At 42.6% G+C, this 24,148-nt stretch overlaps 1 protein-coding gene and 1 long non-coding RNA gene across 11 annotated transcripts; both read right to left on the reverse strand.

The window, feature by feature from the left end:
- Window positions 1-824: 824 nt before the first annotated feature.
- Window positions 825-22,363, reverse strand: LOC118384041 (SAM and SH3 domain-containing protein 3-like). 2 transcript variants are annotated; one of them, XM_052511876.1, is made up of 8 exons: window positions 22,151-22,363; window positions 16,668-16,757; window positions 13,422-13,556; window positions 10,681-10,819; window positions 10,223-10,380; window positions 2,910-3,128; window positions 2,495-2,639; window positions 825-1,737 (listed from the first exon to the last, which is right to left on the reverse strand). In XM_052511876.1, exons 1-8 carry the CDS (start codon window positions 22,217-22,219, stop codon window positions 1,493-1,495), a joined length of 1,200 nt encoding a protein of 399 aa, XP_052367836.1. In that variant the 5' UTR covers window positions 22,220-22,363; the 3' UTR covers window positions 825-1,492. The 2 variants fall into 2 exon arrangements, with proteins under 2 accessions (XP_052367836.1, XP_035626288.2); XM_035770395.2 differs by lacking the exons at window positions 13,422-13,556; window positions 16,668-16,757; window positions 22,151-22,363 and adding an exon at window positions 12,361-12,504.
- On the reverse strand, window positions 3,322-8,116 carry LOC127926503 (uncharacterized). Of its 9 annotated transcripts, none has more exons than XR_008124294.1 (5): window positions 7,735-8,116; window positions 6,803-7,057; window positions 6,023-6,390; window positions 4,983-5,865; window positions 3,322-3,481 (listed from the first exon to the last, which is right to left on the reverse strand). It is a non-coding gene; the product is annotated as an uncharacterized LOC127926503 (long non-coding RNA). The 9 variants fall into 9 exon arrangements; XR_008124290.1 differs by having other exon boundaries at window positions 6,803-7,111; XR_008124293.1 differs by lacking the exon at window positions 7,735-8,116 and adding an exon at window positions 7,573-7,653 and having other exon boundaries at window positions 6,803-7,160.
- Window positions 22,364-24,148: the final 1,785 nt, after the last annotated feature.

The raw sequence follows: 24,148 nt of genomic DNA on the forward strand, positions 1-24,148 counted from the left end.
ACATCCCTCCAATCTTCCTCCCTGACCCTCCCTACTACCTCCAACCTACATCCCTCCTACCTCCCTCCCTACTACATCCCTCCAACCTTCCTCCCTGACCCTCCACACTACCTCCAACCTACATCCCTCCTACCTCCCTCCCTACTACTACATCCCTCCTACCTCCCTCCCTACTACTACATCCCTCCAATCTTCCTCCCTGACCCTCCCCACTACCTCCCAGTGAGCCTTGTCTTTACTGGACTCAACCCATTGACCTGACACTAAGCTCTGCCCACTAAGCTTTTATCCAACTCCGGACTATTTTCGAAGGTTGTCAAAGAAGATCTGCTCACAATCAATTATATGAATCATCTTCACTGGTCTAAAAATTTGAGCACAATCAGAACGTGGATAAAATCAGGACACATGTTGGCACCAGGTATAAACGGCACTATTAACAGTGCTCTCTGTGTGCAGTGGTAGGGTTCTGTCCTATAGTGTCTCTTGTGTAATGCCCAGGTTAATTGACTATAAACTGTTTCATTTCAAATTGAATACAGAAAAGTCTACCTAACAACTATGACAGACAATACAGATGTTAACAAGATTTTTAACTAGGCAAGTCAATTAAGAACAAATTCTTATTTACAATGATGACCTACGCTGGGCCAGTTGTGCGCCGCCCTATGGGACTCCCAATCATGGCTGGTTGTGATACAGCCTGGATTCGAACCAGGGTGTCTGTAGTGACGCCTCTAGCACTGAGATGTAGTGTCTTAGACCGCTGTGCCACTCGGTAGCCCTTTAGCTTTGGTGGTGTCAAATGTGTAAAAGTCCACATATTCATGGTTTTATTTCAGTTTATTTCCCAAATAACGGATGAAAAAAAACATGAATGCAAAAAAACATTACACATCAACACAATTAAAATGTTAAAAATGAACAGAGCTTGACAGAATAAAGGATTTTTTAAAAAGTTACAGAAAATGTATATTTCCTACCTATCCGTTGATGGGAATATGAAATACGTGACCATATCAGGTCAGAAACACATTTCAGAATATTACAATTTGTATGTCCTCACTAAGGTCTTTAATATCCATGTCAGAACTAATAGTAGCCTGGAAAGATGACAAGAAGGATCTGAGTTGATACAAAATCCACTCAGGCCTGCTCAAATGACATGGTATCAGTGAAAAGGATGACACTTGCGCAATCAATTTGTATTTACAGTTTGACCACACAAAGCTTTCAAAAGTCTTGTATTCTTCCAAAACATTTCCAATAGTTACTGGTGAAGCTCCGGCTGCTGCCTTGTGACCTTTGTTTTAAAAGTGTGCAGGCCACAAATGAAAAGACACTCCCTCTCAATATATATGGCTTAATCCTGACTATCACTCTATCCTGATAGTTTGAATCAATCAACCAATTGTCGTTGGCTTTTGATAAAATGTCCATCAGTACAGTCAACCAACCAAGGCTCATCAATTCCAGAGCCTCTCTTCAGTATTCAGGTGACCACCACATCCACTGTAAGCTCCTGCAGTTGCTCCTCAACAGAACTCAGCTGACCCTCTTCAACCTGGTGCTGCTTTGGCTCCCGGTTAGACTTCTGCTCTGTACCTGGCTCTCCCTCTGGTTCATGGCGCCCGTTCTCCAGGTTTTCTGTGCTCTCGAAGCAGCCCGAGTCCCTGGGTACATCACCCTTCTCCTCAACGCTACTTACCTCCTCCTCTGGCTCAGACTCATCATCCGCTGAGAGGGACAAAGACAGACAACCATCACCTCAAGTGTTGGTACAAATGCCATTATTTCAGTATGTGCCTCTAACGTTTTGACTTGACTTTTGAATTGCCTTTAAGTGCAGTGTGGTTCGTTTGAATCCTGGCCATAATGTATGTAATTAGAACAGGGAAGCATGTCGGAGCTGCTAGCCCCTCAGGCTAAGGGCCAACCAAGTGGTTATGTTCCAAGCAGAGGAAACAGCTAGAGAAAGGTGTTTAAATGAGGGCTAATGATCTGGCTGGAGGAAAGAGAGCTTCCATATCAAAAGTGTTTCTGAGGGCCAAATGGGGTTTCCAACAGGCTAATGAGCATAACGAGAAAATGTGAGCGGAATGTTGTACCATTACTGTACAGTGAGCCTCATAAGCTAATTAGCGAACAGTTTTCCCAGAAAGGAGAGAAAGCTGGTGATAGCACTGTACAGAGAAAAGAGGCCTTGCTTCTAGGCCTTGCTGAACATGTCCTGCATTACATTACATCTTGAAGTACCACATAAGAGGCTATGAGGGAGGCTCCCAAGTAGAAGGTCAAATTGACTGTATATACAAATAAATATATACAATTTGCTGATTGATTTCAAGTACATTATTGCATCGACTAGCTGCAGTAAATAATGGTATCTGTGTGTGGTGGGCCTCCTGTAGGTGTGTTTATGTGTGATCATAATGTGATCATGGGCCTCCTATAGTGGGAGTACGTTGTTATATGGAATAGATAGTGGACCTACATTCACGCAGCAGCTCAGTAGCAGTCAGGATCTTTGTACGTTGTTCAGCATCTGTGATGTTGAGCTCATTGAGGTGGGACTCCTTCAGTCCGCTAAAGTCCTCCAGGCTCTGGAAGCCATGCATAGACAGCAAAGATCCCAGCTCCTGAACGACAGGGAGAAGCATCACATTAGCATTAGCATTACACAAAATCCAAAAAGAAAGGTTAATTGACAGGGAATTATGAGTGCTTCGAATTAATTGCAATTATATGAGATACGTGGTCAGGTATTTATCCAATTTCACTGAGGTCTTTATACAGCTCTCAGTGTTTAAACTCTTCCCAACTCAACTGATCCAAGTTAGTAATGATTGCGTTCTCTAAGCCACCTGTCTATTTTAATTTCTGAGATTAAGAGGATATGATTGTCTTACAATGAGACCGATCCTCTCCAGAACTTCCTCCAGGGTCTGGGGCTTGTCTTTGGCCATGGAGCGGCGGTTCTTGCCGGAGCACCTCTTCCTCATGGGCGGTGTGGTCTCGTCCGGTAGGATGTTGACGTAGATGAACTTAAAGGTGCCCACCTTGTTGTTGAGCTTCCCCGTCCACGTGCCCACCGGGTCTTTCTCAATTATCTGGATGATGTCACCTTTCTGCAGGAGAAACAATGAATGATGACTACCTCCATCCAAACACGATCTGCATTCCAGTTACATAAACAGTGAATGATGACTACCTCCATCCAAACACAATCTGCATTCCAGTTACATAAACAGTGAATGATGACTACCTCCATCCAAACACGATCTGCATTCCAGTTACATAAACAGTGAATGACGACTACCTCCATCCAAACAGGATCTGCATTCCAGTTACATAAACAGTGAATGATGACTACCTCCATCCAAACACGATCTGCATTCCAGTTACATAAACAGTGAATGATGACTACCTCCATCCAAACATGATCTGCATTCCAGTTACATAAACAGTGAATGATGACTACCTCCATCCAAACAGGATCTGCAGTTACATAAACAGTGAATGATGACTACCTCCATCCAAACACGATCTGCAGTTACATAAACAGTGAATGATGACTACCTCCATCCAAACAGGATCTGCAGTTACATAAACAGTGAATGATGACTACCTCCATCCAAACACGATCTGCATTCCAGTTACATAAACAGTGAATGATGACTACCTCCATCCAAACACGATCTGCAGTTACATAAACAGTGAATGATGACTACCTCCATCCAAACACGATCTGCATTCCAGTTACATAAACAGTGAATGATGACTACCTCCATCCAAACACGATCTGCATTCCAGTTACATAAACAGTGAATGATGACTACCTCCATCCAAACACGATCTGCATTCCAGTTACATAAACTGACTACCTCCATCCAAACAGGATCTGCATTCCAGTTACATAAACAGTGAATGATGACTACCTCCATCCAAACACGATCTGCATTCCAGTTACATAAACAGTGAATGATGACTACCTCCATGCAAACACGATCTGCATTCCAGTTACATAAACAGTGAATGATGACTACCTCCATCCAAACAGGATCTGCAGTTACATAAACAGTGAATGATGACTACCTCCATGCAAACACGATCTGCATTCCAGTTACATAAACAGTGAATGATGACTACCTCCATCCAAACACGATCTGCATTCCAGTTACATAAACAGTGAATGATGACTACCTCCATCCAAACAGGATCTGCATTCCAGTTACATAAACAGTGAATGATGACTACCTCCATCCAAACACGATCTGCAGTTACATAAACAGTGAATGATGACTACCTCCATCCAAACACGATCTGCATTCCAGTTACATAAACAGTGAATGATGACTACCTCCATCCAAACAGGATCTGCAGTTACATAAACAGTGAATGATGACTACCTCCATCCAAACACAATCTGCATTCCAGTTACATAAACAGTGAATGATGACTATCTCCATCCAAACAGGATCTGCAGTTACATAAACAGTGAATGATGACTACCTCCATCCAAACACGATCTGCAGTTACATAAACAGTGAATGATGACTACCTCCATCCAAACACGATCTGCATTCCAGTTACATAAACAGTGAATGATGACTACCTCCATCCAAACACGATCTGCATTCCAGTTACATAAACAGTGAATGATGACTACCTCCATCCAAACAGGATCTGCATTCCAGTTACATAAACAGTGAATGATGACTACCTCCATCCAAACACAATCTGCAGTTACATAAACAGTGAATGATGACTACCTCCATCCAAAACATCTGCATTCCAGTTACATCTGCATTCCAGTTACATAAACAGTGAATGATGACTACCTCCATCCAAACACGATCTGCAGTTACATAAACAGTGAATGATGACTACCTCCATCCAACACGATCTGCAGTTACATAAACAGTGAATGATGACACCTTCCAAACAGATCTGCAGTTACATAAACAGTGAATGATGACTACCTCCATCCAAACACGATCTGCAGTTACATAAACAGTGAATGATGACTACCTCCATCCAAACACAATCTGCATTCCAGTTACATAAACAGTGAATGATGACTACCTCCATCCAAACACAATCTGCAGTTACATAAACAGTGAATGATGACTACCTCCATCCAAACACAATCTGCAGTTACATAAACAGTGAATGATGACTACCTCCATCCAAACACGATCTGCATTCCAGTTACATAAACAGTGAATGATGACTACCTCCATCCAAACAGGATCTGCATTCCAGTTACATAAACAGTGAATGATGACTACCTCCATCCAAACACAATCTGCAGTTACATAAACAGTGAATGATGACTACCTCCATCCAAACACGATCTGCATTCCAGTTACATAAACAGTGAATGATGACTACCTCCATCCAAACAGGATCTGCAGTTACATAAACAGTGAATGATGACTACCTCCATCCAAACACGATCTGCAGTTACATAAACAGTGAATGATGACTACCTCCATCCAAACACGATCTGCATTCCAGTTACATAAACAGTGAATGATGACTACCTCCATCCAAACACGATCTGCATTCCAGTTACATAAACAGTGAATCATGACTACCTCCATCCAAACAGGATCTGCATTCCAGTTACATAAACAGTGAATGATGACTACCTCCATCCAAACACGATCTGCATTCCAGTTACATAAACAGTGAATGATGACTACCTCCATCCAAACACGATCTGCATTCCAGTTACATAAACAGTGAATGATGACTACCTCCATCCAAACATGATCTGCATTCCAGTTACATAAACAGTGAATGATGACTACCTCCATCCAAACAGGATCTGCAGTTACATAAACAGTGAATGATGACTACCTCCATCCAAACACAATCTGCATTCCAGTTACATAAACAGTGAATGATGACTACCTCCATCCAAACACAATCTGCATTCCAGTTACATAAACAGTGAATGATGACTACCTCCATCCAAACACAATCTGCAGTTACATAAACAGTGAATGATGACTACCTCCATCCAAACACGATCTGCAGTTACATAAACAGTGAATGATGACTACCTCCATCCAAACACGATCTGCAGTTACATAAACAGTGAATGATGACTACCTCCATCCAAACACGATCTGCATTCCAGTTACATAAACAGTGAATGATGACTACCTCCATCCAAACACGATCTGCATTCCAGTTACATAAACAGTGAATGATGACTACCTCCATCCAAACACGATCTGCATTCCAGTTACATAAACAGTGAATGATGACTACCTCCATCCAAACACGATCTGCATTCCAGTTACATAAACAGTGAATGATGACTACCTCCATCCAAACATGATCTGCATTCCAGTTACATAAACAGTGAATGATGACTACCTCCATCCAAACAGGATCTGCAGTTACATAAACAGTGAATGATGACTACCTCCATCCAAACACAATCTGCAGTTACATAAACAGTGAATGATGACTACCTCCATCCAAACACAATCTGCAGTTACATAAACAGTGAATGATGACTACCTCCATCCAAACACGATCTGCATTCCAGTTACATAAACAGTGAATGATGACTACCTCCATCCAAACAGGATCTGCAGTTACATAAACAGTGAATGATGACTACCTCCATCCAAACACAATCTGCATTCCAGTTACATAAACAGTGAATGATGACTACCTCCATCCAAACACGATCTGCATTCCAGTTACATAAACAGTGAATCATGACTACCTCCATCCATACATGATCTGCATTCCAGTTACATAAACAGTGAATGATGACTACCTCCATCCAAACAGGATCTGCAGTTACATAAACAGTGAATGATGACTACCTCCATCCAAACACGATCTGCAGTTACATAAACAGTGAATGATGACTACCTCCATCCAAACAGGATCTGCAGTTACATAAACAGTGAATGATGACTACCTCCATCCAAACATGATCTGCATTCCAGTTACATAAACAGTGAATGATGACTACCTCCATCCAAACATGATCTGCATTCCAGTTACATAAACAGTGAATGATGACTACCTCCATCCAAACATGATCTGCATTCCAGTTACATAAACAGTGAATGATGACTACCTCCATCCAAACACGATCTGCAGTTACATAAACAGTGAATGATGACTACCTCCATCCAAACATGATCTGCATTCCAGTTACATAAACAGTGAATGATGACTACCTCCATCCAAACACAATCTGCAGTTACATAAACAGTGAATGATGACTACCTCCATCCAAACACGATCTGCAGTTACATAAACAGTGAATGATGACTACCTCCATCCAAACACGATCTGCAGTTACATAAACAGTGAATGATGACTACCTCCATCCAAACACGATCTGCATTCCAGTTACATAAACAGTGAATGATGACTACCTCCATCCAAACACGATCTGCATTCCAGTTACATAAACAGTGAATGATGACTACCTCCATCCAAACACGATCTGCATTCCAGTTACATAAACAGTGAATGATGACTACCTCCATCCAAACAGGATCTGCAGTTACATAAACAGTGAATGATGACTACCTCCATCCAAACACAATCTGCATTCCAGTTACATAAACAGTGAATGATGACTACCTCCATCCAAACACGATCTGCATTCCAGTTACATAAACAGTGAATCATGACTACCTCCATCCATACATGATCTGCATTCCAGTTACATAAACAGTGAATGATGACTACCTCCATCCAAACAGGATCTGCAGTTACATAAACAGTGAATGATGACTACCTCCATCCAAACACGATCTGCAGTTACATAAACAGTGAATGATGACTACCTCCATCCAAACAGGATCTGCAGTTACATAAACAGTGAATGATGACTACCTCCATCCAAACATGATCTGCATTCCAGTTACATAAACAGTGAATGATGACTACCTCCATCCAAACATGATCTGCATTCCAGTTACATAAACAGTGAATGATGACTACCTCCATCCAAACATGATCTGCATTCCAGTTACATAAACAGTGAATGATGACTACCTCCATCCAAACACGATCTGCAGTTACATAAACAGTGAATGATGACTACCTCCATCCAAACATGATCTGCATTCCAGTTACATAAACAGTGAATGATGACTACCTCCATCCAAACACAATCTGCAGTTACATAAACAGTGAATGATGACTACCTCCATCCAAACACGATCTGCAGTTACATAAACAGTGAATGATGACTACCTCCATCCAAACACGATCTGCAGTTACATAAACAGTGAATGATGACTACCTCCATCCAAACACGATCTGCATTCCAGTTACATAAACAGTGAATGATGACTACCTCCATCCAAACACGATCTGCATTCCAGTTACATAAACAGTGAATGATGACTACCTCCATCCAAACACAATCTGCATTCCAGTTACATAAACAGTGAATGATGACTACCTCCATCCAAACAGGATCTGCAGTTACATAAACAGTGAATGATGACTACCTCCATCTAAACATGATCTGGCACGACTCCAACACCATCATTAAGTTTGCAGACGACAACAGTGGTAGGCCTGATCACCGACAATGACGAGACAGCCTATAGGGAGGTGGTCAGAGACCTGGCCGGGTGGTGCCAGAATAACAATCCATCCCTCAACGTAACCAAGACTAAGGAGATGATTGTGGACTGGAGGACCGAGCACAACCCCATTCTCATCGACAGGGCTGTAGTGGAGCAGGTTGAGAACTTCAAGTTCCTTGGTGTCCACATCAATAACAAACTAGAATGGTCCAGACACACCAAGACAGTCGTGAAGAGGGACAAAGCCTATTCCCCCTCAGGAAACGAAAAGGATTTGGCATGTATCCTCAAAAGGCTCTACGCTGCAACATCGAGAGCATCCTGACTGGTTGCATCACGGCCTCTGACCGCAAAGCCCTACAGAGCGTAGTGCGTACGGGGCCCAGTACATCACAGGGGCTAAGCTGCCTGCCATCCAGGACCTCAACACCAGGTGGTGTCAGAGGAAGGCCCTAAAAATTGTCAAAGACCCCAGCCACCCCAGTCATAGACTGTTCTCTCTACTACTGCATGGCAAGCGGTACCAGAGTGCCAAGTCTTGGACAAAAAGGCTTCTCAACAGTTTTTACCCCCAAGCCAGAAGACGCCTGAACAGGTAATCAAATGGCTATTTGCGTAATGTGCCTCCCCCCAACCCCTCTTTTTACGCTGCTGCTACTCTCTGTTTTTTATATATGCACAGTCACTTTAACTATACATGCATGTACATACTACCTCAATTGGACCGACCAACCAGTGCTCCCGCACATTGGCTAACCGGGCTATCTGCATAGTGTCCCACCCACCACCCTCTTTTACACTACTGCTACTCTGTTCATCATATATACATAGTCACTTTAACCATAACTACATGTACATACTACCTCAACCAGCCTGACTAACCGGTGTTTGTATGTAGCCTCGCTACTTTTACAGCCTGTTTTATTTCTTTACTTACCTATTGTTCACCTAATACCTTTTTCGCACTATTGGTTAGAGCCTGTAAGTCAGCATTTCACTATAAGGTCTACACTTGTTGTATTCAGCGACCATGACAAATAAACTTTGATTTGAGTTACATGCTATAAGATCACATACATTTGTGGTATATGTCACTATACTTCACTGAGCTACTCTAATACTACTGTAATTGTACCCTACAAAGGGCAATGTCATTGGGATATTTTTTAGAACAGAGGAAAGGGTGCCTCCTAAAGACCCTCCAACACCACTTCCAGCTGCATCTGGTCTCCCATCCAGGGACTGATCAGGACCAACCCTGCTTAGCTTCAGAAGCAAGCCAGCAATGGGATGCAGGGTGGTATGCTGCTGGCAATAATACAGTAATTGTACACTTCACCGAGCTACTATAATACTACTGTAATTGTATTCTTCACTGAGCTACTGCAATACTACTGTAATTATGTGATATGTCTAATCTGATCAGCGCTCAGTAAGATTGGCTCCTGCAGAGAGTCAGCCATGGATAATGATTAAGGAACCATTCTTTTATTTCACAATCTGTTAACAAGTTCCCTAGGGAGGGTCTTACTCGGTAGTCTGCCTGAACCAGTATAAATGCTGAGTGTACCTTCAGTCTGGTTAAACTAGTATAAATGCTGAGGCAGACTTAAATCTGGTTAAACCAGTCTACTTACTTGGAGCTTGAGGGACTCAATGTCGTAGGGGCTGGGGATGAAGTCTGTGTGGACGCGGGCGCGACCACAGAAGGGGCCTGTGTAGGGAGGACTGGTCTCCTCCAGCCTCATGCTGTCTCTCTGGCTGTAGCCACTGTCTAGGCTCTGGCGGTCCCCACCTGCAGCACACATAGACAGACAATCGCAGGCATTGTCAGCTTATCTAACAGCCGTATAGTCCCATGAAGGGTTTCCCTGAAAATAAGAAGCTGAACTATACTCAAAACTTTTAGCCATACCATTCCAATATTCCCAAGCTTGTGGCTATGCCATGATTGGTAATGGGAGCGCCCAGCAACCCTGGACATGTCTATGATTAAAATTCATATCTACTATGGGCTTCTGATTTGAATGTAGTGGGGGTTAGCTTTATGTACTTGACTTGTTAGACAGGTTCAGTAAAATATATTTTTGTTTACACCCAGAGAGCTGGCGAGCGAGGGGGCTGTAGATGGTGTCCTCTGAGCCTGTGGAGCACACAGAGGTCCTATTGCCTGCTGTCAGGTCTGGCATCCAGTCTGTGGTGGGGGACGGGGAGCCCTCCTCGCCACTTTCCCCCTGTACATAGAGGATATTGATTAGTGTTTAACAACAGAGCATTCAGTGCATTCAGGTCAACATTTGCCCTACGACAGACATACTGTATATTCATTATACAATATACATATATTTTGTTATGTATGTAAATATACATATACACACATATATATGGCCATAAAATTAGGCTGTAGTACATATACAGACAGCTTGACAACTGAAGGCCTTACATCAGAAAAGTCTCTAAAGTAGACTGTGCTGTCGTGTGGCCTCATATGGTAGAACATCTTGAAGCTGTGAAAGTCTGAACCTTTTTGGGTGCTGTTTGAATTTGACCACTAAGGGGAGACATTGTCAACCTTTTGAAAATGTTCAGGAAAAGAGGTAGTGGCACATATACCGTGCGAAGTCAGAAGTTTACATAGAGTTTAGCCAAGTACATTTAAACTCAGTTTTTCACAATTCCTGACATTTAATCCTAGTAAAAATGTCTTAGGTCAGTTACCTGTCTTAGGTCAGTTAGGATCAGCACTTTATTTTAAGAATGTGAAATGTCAGAATAACAGTAGAGAATGGTATTTCAGCTTCTATTTCTTTCATCACATTCCCAGTGGGTCAGAAGTTTACATACACTCAATTAGTATTTGGTAGCATTGCCTTTAAATTGTTTAACTTGGGTCAAATGTTTCAGGTAGCCTTCCACAAGCTTCCCACAATAAGTTGGGTGCATTTTGGCCCATTGCTCCTGACAGAGCTGGTGTAACTGAGTCAGGTTTGTAAGACCTCCTTCCTCACACACTCTTTTTCAGTTCTGCCCACACATTTTCTATGGGGTTGAGGCTTTGCGATGGCCACTCCAATACCTTGACTTTGTTGTCCTTAAGCCGTTTTGCCACAACTTAGGAAGTATGCTTGGGGTCATTGTCCATTTGGGAGACCCATTTGCGACCAAGCTATAACTTCGTGACTGATGTCTTGAGATGTTGCTTCAATATATCCATATTTTTCCTTCCTCATGATGCCATATGTTTGTGAAGTGCACCAGTCACTCCTGCAGCAAAGCACCCTCACTACATGATGCTGCTCTGCACCCTCCGTGCTTCACAGTTCGGATGGTGTTCTTCAGCTTGCAAGCCTCCCCCTTTTGCCTCCAAACATAATGATGGTCATTATGGTCAAACAGTTCTATTTTGGTTTAATTAGAGGACCAGAGGACATTTCTACAAAAAGTAAGATATTTGTCCCCATGTGTAGTTGCAAACCGTAGTCTGGCTTTTTTTATGGCGGTTTTGGAGCTGTGGCTTCTTCCTTGCTGAGCAGCCTTTCATGTTATGTCGATATAGGACTCGTTTTACTGTGGATGTAGATACTTTTGTACTTGTTTCCTCCAGCATCTTCACAAGGTCCTTTGCTGTTGTTCTGCGATTGATTTACACTTTTTGCACCAAAGTACGTTCATCTCTAGCAGACAGAACACGTCTAATTCCTGAGTGGAATGATGGCTGTGTGGTCCCGTGGGGTATATACTTGAGTACTATTGTTTGTACAGATGAACGTGGTACCTTCAGGCATTTAGAAATTGCTCCCAAGGATGAACCAGTCTTGTGGAGGTCTACAAAAAAAATGCTGAGGTCTTGATTGATTTCTTTTGATTGTCCCATGATGTCAAGCAAAGAGGCACTGAGTTTGAAGGTAGGCCTTGAAATACATCCACAGGTACACCTCCAATTGACTCAAATGATGTCAATTAGCCTATCAGAAGCTTCTAAAGCCATGACATCACTTTCTGGAATTTTCCAAGCTGTTTAAAGGCACAATCAACTTAGTGTATGTAAACTTCTGACCCACTGGAATTGTGATAAAGTGAATTAGAAGTAAAATAATCTGTCTGTAAAAAATTGTTGTAAAAATTACTTGTGTCATGCACAAAGTAGATGACCTAGCCGACTTGCCAGAACTATAGTTTGTTAACAAGACATTTGTGGAGTGGTTGGAAAATTAGTTTTAATGACTCCAACCTAAGTGTATGTAAACTTCCAACTTCAACTGTGTGTGTGTGTATATATATATATATATATATATATATTTTTATGCTGGGTTTCTGTATAGTTTTTGTGACATCGGCTGATGTTAAAAGGGCTTTATAAATCAATTTGATTGAAATTGGATTGATATGTAGATATATCCATGATCACTCAAATGAAGTATCTGTCATTTTCAGGGTTAAACTGAATATCTATGCCTAAAATTGTGTTTTTTTATTTCACACATTTAAAACTATATTTGAATATAAATTAGTTGTGCAATCATACATTATGTTCATATTGACAATATAATTGTCATTTTTGTAGACAACAGTCAGTTATGATGATTTTTTGGGTAAGAAGACCTACCCACGATGTTAGGGTTGTGACTAGATTACTTTTCATAACAGGTGACCATTTTAGCTCACACTAACCCTTTTCCTAACCTTAACCTAATTCTTGTAAACTACCACTTTAATTCTCCTAACCTGTTATGAAAAAGTAACTTCCGGTCATCGCTGTACTCCACCTACCTGATGTTAGCTTTGGAACCAAACCAGATGTACTACATTACCCATAATACATCACCCTACACTTACCCCCTCTGCCAGAGCCTTCTGTACCCTCTTGGAGGTTTTACGAGTCATGGTGCGTGAGATGACGTTACGCCACGACTTCTTCCCCTGCTTACTGCCACTCTTCACTGTCTCCTCCTCAGACACATCCTCCGGCACCTAGAGGGTTACTTTTGGTTACCATTTCAACATCTACTTAAGTGAATTTCTGTAAGGTGGGGGTGATGTGCACTGCTGTTATCTGTGTAGGATCACAAGAATTGTGAATTCTCAGACACAAATTAAGTGCACAGTGTCACCTAATCTAACTGTTTTTATTCACTAAAATTAAAGTTATCACAGTAACTTGGGTGGGGATGTCCTCTAGTGGTTCACACGCACTAGCGATTCTCTCACACACACACACACACACACACACACACACACACACACACACACACACACACACACACACACACACACACACACACACACACACACACACACACACACACACACACACAGCAATGTGTGACGTGAATCCGTGATTGGGACACTGTCGATGAAAATGCTTCCAGTAAAGCTTGGCTGTGATGAAAGCTTGTGTGTGTCACTGGCAGCAGGCCAGAACATTTTGACCTGAAGGCGCTGTCTTGGTGAGAGAACAGAACAGAGTAGAACAGAACAGAGCAGAGTAAAACAGAGCAGAGTAAAACAGAACAGAGCAGAGTAAAACAGAGCAGAGTAAAACAGAACAGAACAGAGTAGAACAGAGTAGAGCAGAGTAGAACAGAGCAGAGTAGACCAGAGCAGAACAGAGCAGAGTAAAACAGAGTAGAACAGAGCAGAGTCGAACAGAACAGAGTCGAACAGAGCAGAGTAGAACAGAGCAGAGTAAAACAGAGTAGAACAGAGCAGAGCAGAACAGAGCAGAGTAGAACAGAGCAGAGCAAAACAGAGGAGAGCAAAACAGAGCAGAGCAAAACAGAGGAGAGCAAAACAGAGGAGAGCAAAACAGAGGAGAGCAAAACAGAGCAGAACAGTGTAGAACAGAGCAGAGTCGAACAGAACAGAGTAGAACAGAGCAGAGTCGAACAGAACAGAGTAGAACAGAGCAGAGTCGAACAGAACAGAGTCGAACAGAACAGAGTCGAACAGAACAGAGTCGAACAGAGCAGAGTCGAACAGAGCAGAGTCGAACAGAGCAGAGTAGAACAGAGCAGAGTAGAACAGAGCAGAGTAGAACAGAGCAGAACAGAGCAGAACAGAGCAGATAGTAGAACAGAGCAGAACAGAGCAGAGTAGAACAGAGCAGAGCAGAACAGAGCAGAGCAGAACAGAGCAGAACAGAGCAGAGCAGAACAGAGCAGAGCAGAACAGAGCAGAACAGAGCAGAGTAGAACAGAGCAGAGTAGAACAGAGCAGAGTAGAACAGAGCAGAGTAGAACAGAGCAGAGCAGAACAGAGCAGAGCAGAACAGAGTAGAACAGAGCAGAGTAGAACAGAGCAGAGTAGAACAGAGCAGAGTAGAACAGAGCAGAGTAGAACAGAGCAGAACAGAGCAGAGCAGAACAGAGCAGAGCAGAACAGAGCAGAACAGAGCAGAGCAAAACAGAGCAGAGCAGAGTAGAACAGAGCAGAGCAAAACAGAGCAGAGCAGAGTAGAACAGAGCAGAGCAAAACAGAGCAGAGCAGAGTAGAACAGAGCAGAGCAAAACAGAGGAGAGCAAAACAGAGGAGAGCAAAACAGAGGAGAGCAAAACAGAGCAGAGCAGAGTAGAACAGAGCAGAGCAAAACAGAGCAGAGTAGAACAGAGCAGAGCAAAACAGAGGAGAGCAAAACAGAGGAGAGCAAAACAGAGGAGAGCAAAACAGAGGAGAGCAAAACAGAGAAGAGCAAAACAGAGCAGAACAGAGCAGAACAGAGCAGAACAGAGCAGAGCAAAACAGAGCAGAGCAAAACAGAGGAGAGCAAAACAGAGGAGAGCAAAACAGAGGAGAGCAAAACAGAGGAGAGCAAAACAGAGGAGAGCAAAACAGAGCAGAACAGTGTAGAACAGAGCAGAACAGTGTAGAACAGAGCAGAACATAACATAACAGAGCATGGTACAGTCAGCACCACAGAGAGTTATACTAATTCCTCCTCACAGGGCTACAATCAGACAGTACAGTACGGCTGTGTAGTTAACATGGAAGCCTTCAGCCTCAACTTCAGCATAACAGACCACATGTGCTGTAAACAAATACTACAGATTTCTCACATACATAGAGCAAATAGAGACATACTCTCTCACACTGGCATGCATTTGTACACACACGAGCACATGCACACAAACACATACCGTACACACACTATACATGCTTGTGCACAGAAAGACAGGACTGGAACAAAATAAACCCTAAACAAAATCATAGGAGCAGCACGTGGGTCGATAGCTCATAATTAAACCATGTCCCTCACAGTTAATGGAACCGATAGGTTCTGGAGATGTCATTAGCTGGAGTGAATGGATCCCACTGTGAAGAACCAGACTGTCTCGAAGACAGCAGCCATAAGTTCCCTGCTTGACTTCACAGAGAACATCCTGCTTGTTTATTTCAGTCCCGTCTCTCGACGTTTACACACAATTCTAAGCTTCATCCTCTGTGAACTTCCTCTCCTTGTTGAAAACTCCTTCTTAACTGCTGTCTCTGTCTTCTAACTTCCAGTCATACGGTTTGTAAAACTACAGTAGCAAAATAACAGTGCTGTCTATTTCAGTTTGATGTTATTGTCATCAATGTGAAAGTGAGGAAGTACAGAACTTGGCTATTGGTTGTTTGACAGGTCTTTGTTTTGGGCAATTTTGGGAAGCATAAACTGCAAACTTCCTTCATGGTTAAAGATTCAAACACTTTCGTGAGTTTGCCCTTTGTGTTCATTAAATAGACAGTGTGCGGTGAATGTGGGTATGGATGAAAGCAGTATGTCCCCCGTCGAGGAACAACCACTTTTAGAATTTCAGTAAACAGAGAGACTGAAACAAACTATGTATTTCCATAATCAATGGTTGGTATCAAACTGTTACATGATGGAACTGTGATGTGTTTGGCTGCTAATGGAAGACAACAGAGGCTTTTGTTTGTAACAGAGGTAGTTTGGTGAACCATGCTCGTGCGATGAATAACCTTGTCTGAGCCCTGAAGAATTGCATTAGCTTCCCAAGGTCATGCCTAGGCTTTAGCTCTGCGCGCTGACACAGCGTAGTGGTGACCCGAATTCAAAACCAGTCAGTCACACTGTAAACTTACTGTGTAGTCCAAATTGAACTCCTTGTCCAGCACTACAGGGGACTTGGGCTTCATGAAGTCCTTGAAGCTGCTGGACCTCTGCAGGGTGAGCTGTGGAGACAGAGAGAAATACACAGAGGACTCATGTAGAGGAGACCCAGAGAAATACACAGAAGACTCATGTAGAGGAGACCCAGAGAAATACACAGAAGACTCATGTAGAGGAAACCCAGAGAAATACACAGAAGACTCATGTAGAGGAGACCCAGAGAAATACACAGAAGACTCATGTAGAGGAGACCCAGAGAAATACACAGAAGACTCATGTAGAGGAGACCCAGAGAAATACACAGAAGACTCATGTAGAGGAGACCCAGAGAAATACACAGAAGACTCATGTAGAGGAGACCCAGAGAAATACACAGAAGACTCATGTAGAGGAGACCCAGAGAAATACACAGAGGACTCATGTAGAGGAGACCCAGAGAAATACACAGAGGACTCATGTAGAGGAGACCCAGAGAAATACACAGAAGACTCATGTAGAGGAGACCCAGAGAAATACACAGAAGACTCATGTAGAGGAGACCCAGAGAAATACACAGAGGACTCATGTAGACGAGACCCAGAGAAATACACAGAGGACTCATGTAGAGGAGACCCAGAGAAATACACAGAAGACTCATGTAGAGGAGACCCAGAGAAATACACAGAGGACTCATGTAGAGGAGACCCAGAGAAATACACAGAGGACTCATGTAGAGGAGACCCAGAGAAATACACAGAAGACTCATGTAGAGGAAACCCAGAGAAATACACAGAAGACTCATGTAGAGGAGACCCAGAGAAATACACAGAAGACTCATGTAGAGGAAACCCAGAGAAATACACAGAAGACTCATGTAGAGGAGACCCAGAGAAATACACAGAAGACTCATGTAGAGGAGACCCAGAGAAATACACAGAAGACTCATGTAGAGGAGACCCAGAGAAATACACAGAAGACTCATGTAGAGGAGACCCAGAGAAATACACAGAAGACTCATGTAGAGGAGACCCAGAGAAATACACAGAAGACTCATGTAGAGGAGACCCAGAGAAATACACAGAAGACTCATGTAGAGGAGACCCAGAGAAATACACAGAAGACTCATGTAGAGGAGACCCAGAGAAATACACAGAAGACTCATGTAGAGGAGACCCAGAGAAATACACAGAAGACTCTCATGTAGACGAGACCCAGAGAAATACACAGAAGACTCATGTAGAGGAGACCCAGAGAAATACACAGAAGACTCATGTAGAGGAGACCCAGAGAAATACACAGAGGACTCATGTAGAGGAGACCCAGAGAAATACACAGAGGACTCATGTAGAGGAGACCCAGAGAAATACACAGAAGACTCATGTAGACGAGACCCAGAGAAATACACAGAGGACTCATGTAGAGGAGACTCAGAGAAATACACAGAGGACTCATGTAGAGGAGACCCAGAGAAATACACAGAGGACTCATGAAGAGGAGACCCAGAGAAATACACAGAAGACTCATGTAGAGGAGACCCAGAGAAATACACAGAAGACTCATGTAGAGGAGACCCAGAGAAATACACAGAAGACTCATGTAGAGGAGACCCAGAGAAATACACAGAAGACTCATGTAGAGGAGACCCAGAGAAATACACAGAAGACTCATGTAGACGAGACCCAGAGAAATACACAGAAGACTCATGTAGAGGAGACCCAGAGAAATACACAGAAGACTCATGTAGACGAGACCCAGAGAAATACACAGAGGACTCATGTAGAGGAGACCCAGAGAAATACACAGAGGACTCATGTAGAGGAGACCCAGAGAAATACACAGAAGACTCATGTAGAGGAAACCCAGAGAAATACACAGAAGACTCATGTAGAGGAGACCCAGAGAAATACACAGAAGACTCATGTAGAGGAAACCCAGAGAAATACACAGAAGACTCATGTAGAGGAGACCCAGAGAAATACACAGAAGACTCATGTAGAGGAGACCCAGAGAAATACACAGAAGACTCATGTAGAGGAGACCCAGAGAAATACACAGAAGACTCATGTAGAGGAGACCCAGAGAAATACACAGAAGACTCATGTAGAGGAGACCCAGAGAAATACACAGAAGACTCATGTAGAGGAGACCCAGAGAAATACACAGAAGACTCATGTAGAGGAGACCCAGAGAAATACACAGAGGACTCATGTAGAGGAGACCCAGAGAAATACACAGAGGACTCATGTAGAGGAGACCCAGAGAAATACACAGAAGACTCATGTAGAGGAGACCCAGAGAAATACACAGAGGACTCATGTAGAGGAGACTCAGAGAAATACACAGAGGACTCATGTAGAGGAGACCCAGAGAAATACATAGAGGACTCATGAAGAGGAGACCCAGAGAAATACACAGAAGACTCATGTAGAGGAGACCCAGAGAAATACACAGAAGACTCATGTAGAGGAGACCCAGAGAAATACACAGAAGACTCATGTAGAGGAGACCCAGAGAAATACACAGAAGACTCATGTAGAGGAAACCCAGAGAAATACACAGAGGACTCATGTAGAGGAGACCCAGAGAAATACACAGAGGACTCATGTAGAGGAGACCAGAGAAATACACAGAGGACTCATGTAGAGGAGACCCAGAGAAATACACAGAGGACTTATGTAGAGGACCCCCAGAGAAACACACAGAGGACTCATGTAGAGGAGACCAGAGAAATACACAGAGGACTCATGTAGAAGACCCCCAGAGAAACACACAGAGGACTCATGTAGAGGAGACCAGAGAAATGCACAGAGGACTCATGTAGAGGACCCCCAGAGAAATACACAGAGGACTCATGTAGAGGACCCCCAGAGAAACACATTTGAGTCATAACAGAAGACCCTTTCAACATACAGGTCACGTCTTAAAGTCTTAAGCCTATAACATTTAATCAAAGATATTTAGGCACCCAGAGAGTTCTTCTAGTAAACTTCACAGAGACAGTTGGGATAAGAGGCAATGAGCCAGGAGAAGATAGAACATCGGTATGATGTCTAAAATACAGAGCCAAAATGTCACTGTGACCTGGGTTACTGTCACCGCTCTCTGGGGGTTTAGGCCTTGTTGCCGTTTAGGCCTGTGTTACAGTTTAGGCTTCTTTGGGGGTTTAGGCCTGGGTGACTGCTTAGGCCTACTGTTAACCACTTACAGTAATGACAATATTTTAAATATTTTACATTTTTGTAGCAACAACACAAACTCTGTATCATCAGGTTTATTAAATGAGAACTTAAAAACCTTTCCTCTTATATTATGTAGAGCCTAGATCCAGCTAAATGTATCTGACCATTAGTCCTCAAAACATTTGAAACAGTTGTGTGCAGAGAGAGAGAGACAGACAAACATCTAGTCTATTGTTTGTGTCCTGAGATAGCACCTATCACACTGATGTTTCACTATACCTGGTATCATGTCCTTATCTGTAGAGATTCACAGAATACATCACTACATCAGACAGCCTTAGTCATAATGCTAGCTCGGCTGGTCATCATGGGATATGTAGTTATATATTACGGGATATGTAGAATGACCCACTGCTTACGCAGATATAAAGAGCCTAAACACAGATCGATAACATTATGGAATACTGTTCCCAAATGATCAAACAACCGTTATATGGCAAAGATAAAAGCTGAAGTCAGGTATATTGTGTTGAGGCCTAGTCTGTGTTGGAGCCGAGTGTGTTGGAGCCGAGTCTGTGTTGGAGCCTAGTCTGTGTTGGAGCCTAGTCCGTGTTGGAGCCTAGTCCGTGTTGGAGCCTAGTCCGTGTTGGAGCCTAGTCCGTGTTGGAGCCTAGTCCGTGTTGGAGCCTAGTCCGTGTTGGAGCCTAGTCCGTGTTGGAGCCTAGTCCGTGTTGGAGCCTAGTCCGTGTTGGAGCCTAGTCTGTGTTGGAGCCTAGTCCGTGTTGGAGCCTAGTCCGTGTTGGAGCCTAGTCCGTGTTGGAGCCTAGTCCGTGTTGGAGCCTAGTCCGTGTTGGAGCCTAGTCCGTGTTGGAGCCTAGTCCGTGTTGGAGCCTAGTATGCTTTTATTTGCTCTATGCCTCTACCTCTAATCTCTCCAATGCATTTCAACAAACCTCTTCTTTTGCCTTGACATCTCTGATTCTACACTTCAGTTATGACTAAAATATTCCCAACTGTATACTCCAACTTGGAGTAATTACACATATGATTTGGTCTCAATTTGATACTGTACTTGTTGCTGTCTAACATTTTTCATTGTTGCAGTTCCCTATAGAGATAAGCAGCCATTACTTTCCACATGAGGCCATGGCCTATCTTCACCTCTCCTTCTTGCCCCTAGTTAAAACCCACAGGAAGTGGGTACATGTTGGCCAACTGTTGGCAGCTAATCGCTGTAGATGTCTAGACAGCCTTGGTGGCTGTGAGAAGACTACATACTAATCAAACCACTGAACCAAAGGAGGGGAACAACCACTCAGAGAAGAGAGTTTTAAGTTTAAAATGATAGGCATTAGTATAATCTAATATCCATTAGGTGATCTTGCTGAGGAGCAAATCATTTGCCTTCTCAGGCCTCAAAACACACTGAAGCCCATGTTTCAGGTACATTGACTCTACAGTGTCTCTGCTCCTGAGTCTATACAGTTGACCTTTCTCATCCAGGGCTGATTATATTATATTACTATGGCATGTGGTGGTGAGGAGGAGCATTGGCATTAAGGTAATGAGGTGTGTTATAATGAAACCTGGATAGGAGCGTGGAACATGGGTAAACAAGGGCACTGGTTAAGTGTAGGAGGTTAGCTGTTACCCAACCAAGCCAGTAGAGCTTTAGAGCATGAAGCCACGAAACTGACTCAAACTGAACTTAGCGTCTATGTCCAAGGCCAACAGCAATGAATCATACAGCAATATTAGAGAGGAACTAACGTGTTGTGCCGTGAGAAGCATTATTTCATGTTTTTAACCCTGACAACCAAGGCTTCCATCTATTTCAGTTCTACGTTTTAGAATGTTTTTTCAGGTCACCACAAAGGTTTCTTCCTCTAAGCCTGTGTAGAACATCCTGTCAGTCTTTGCAGCCCATATAGGCAATAGGCTAAGAGGTGCATCTCAATGTTGGGGTTAGTCCAGTATAATGGGATGAACCAGATAAAGTAGCACTCTTCTAAATTACTCTCCACGCCGTGTTCATTCATCAGCAAGACAGAGCAACACAAAGTGTCCATCTTGTTCTATCACATATTTTCACACAATGTACTTATTTCACTTGTTCACTTCTCATTTGGACAAATAAATATAATAATAATAATAATAATAAATAGGCCTATGTGTTTTTGATAGACATCGGAGTCCAAAGCCCTTTTTGCAGTGTGCACACAGCCCTTCTCCTCTTGTCATTGCACTTCGTATCATCATCACTCACAGACAGACACAGACAACCCAAACCTCCTCACCTTCTTTTTCTGAACCTTCTCCAGCACCTGCTCCTTCTCTGAGGCGTTGGAAGGTTTTCGCCGTAACATTGTTCCTCTATGGTTCCTCCTGCAATTCTTTGTGGTCAAAAGTGGAGAGACGGGTACCAATGCAGAATTCAACGGCTCCTATCACTCTGTTGTCACTGCTAGAGGACAAAAAAGTAGAGACAAAAAGAGTGACTTCCTGTTTGACAGAGTGGAGCCAGAGACTGAGAGGAAGTCACATGACCACACAGGAAATGGAGAAGCAGACTTCTATAGGCACTTTGGTTTGAGTTTGCCAGAGAAACTCAACTTTGCTTGTATTTTTATTTTCTTTCTTTTTCTTTTCTGAATACCTTTCTGTCCTAGGATATTTGGTTCTACACCGCTGGTGAAGGAGATGATTCATCTCTAGGTTCACAAAGAGTAATGGTTGATCTATTCAGAAAAAGTAATGGATCTAATCTAATTTCTCTAACATAGGGGATAATTAATATAAAACAGAGATTACCATTATTTAAAAAAACATTTTCTTGTAAAGATGCATGTCCCGTCGTGACAAAAATGCAGAACTAGTGATTGCCTTCCTCTCATGCTGATCTATATTTGCCTATTACATAACAAGAAAAAAATCCCATCTATCCGAGTGGGAGAAATGAATCATCTTCGCATGTTCTGCCAGTCACATTCTGTTAAAAATCTCCCAATCTCAGTTCGCAGCAGAAGGTGACTGGAACGGGCTGCAAAAAACACTCAAACTGGACAGTTTTATCTCCATCAATACATTCAGAATAAATCATGGACACTCTTACTGACACTCATATCACATGTGCATATACTGTAATTTATACCATCTAATGCACCTCGCCTATGTCGCTCGGCCATTGCTCATCCATATATTTATATGTACATATTCTCATTCGGTAGTTGTTGGGCAATTGTTAGATTACTTGTTAGATATGTGTGTATTCGGTAGTTGTAGAGAATTGTTAGATTACTTGTTAGATATTACTGCACTGTTGGAACTAGAAGCACAAGCATTTTGCTACACTCCCATGAACATCTGCTAACCTTGTGTATGTGACCAATAAAATCGTATTTTATTTTATTTGATCATCAATTAAATTGTGAGCTTTAATACTTGGTTGCAAATCATTTGCAGTCGATGACTGCCTGAAGTCTGGAATGCATAGACAACACCAGATGCTGGGTTTCTTCCCTGGTGATGCTCTGCCAGGCCTTTACTGCAGCTGTCTTAAGTTCCTACTTGTTCTTGAGGCGTTTTGCCTTCAGCAAGTTAAATGCACACTCAATTGTATTCATGTCAGGTGATTGACTTGGCCATTGCAGAACATTCCACTTCTTTACCTTAAAAAAGTATTGGGTTGCTTTCACAGTATGCATCGGGTCACTGTCCATCTGCACTGTGAAGGGCCGTCCAATGACTTTTGAAGCATTTGGCTGAATCTGAGCAGATAATATAGCCCTAAACACTTCAGAATTTATCCTGCTGCTTTGTCAGCAGTCACAGCATCAATGAATACCAGTTCCATTGGCAGCCATACATGCCCACAACATAACACAACCTCCACCATGCTTTACAGATGAGGTGATATGCTTTAGATCATGAGCAGTTCCTTCCCTTCTCCATACTCTTCTCTTCCCATCATTCTGGTACAAGTTTATCTTTGTCTAATCTGTCCATAGGATGTTGTTGCAGAACTATAGACTTATTTAGATGTTTTTTTGGCATACTATAATCTGTTATTCCTGTTTTTGAGGCTTACCAATGGTTTACATCTTGTGGTAAACCCTCTGTATTTACTCTGGGGAAGTCTTCTCTTGATTGTTGACTTTGACACAGATACACCTAAACTCGCCTCTTTCAGGACCCCGTCTTTCAAAGATCATTTGTAAAAATCCAAATAACTTCACAGATCTTCATTGTAAAGGGTTTAAACACTGTTTTCCATGCTTGTTCAATGAACCATAAAC

Source organism: Oncorhynchus keta, chromosome 4 (assembly GCF_023373465.1).
Source record: "Oncorhynchus keta strain PuntledgeMale-10-30-2019 chromosome 4, Oket_V2, whole genome shotgun sequence".
NCBI classification, from domain to species: Eukaryota; Metazoa; Chordata; class Actinopteri; order Salmoniformes; family Salmonidae; genus Oncorhynchus; species Oncorhynchus keta.

Bases quoted from the DNA above. Each gene is read 5' to 3' on its own strand.
- LOC118384041 (XM_052511876.1), bottom strand. From the start codon at position 22,219: ATGTTACGGCGAAAACCTTCCAACGCCTCAGAGAAGGAGCAGGTGCTG. The intron at 13,557-16,667 runs GTAAGTTTACAG...GTAACCCTCTAG, and splicing joins AGTTCAATTTGGACTACACA to GTGCCGGAGGATGTGTCTGA. The intron at 1,738-2,494 runs GTAGGTCCACTA...TGTCCCTCTCAG, and splicing joins TACTGAGCTGCTGCGTGAAT to CGGATGATGAGTCTGAGCCA.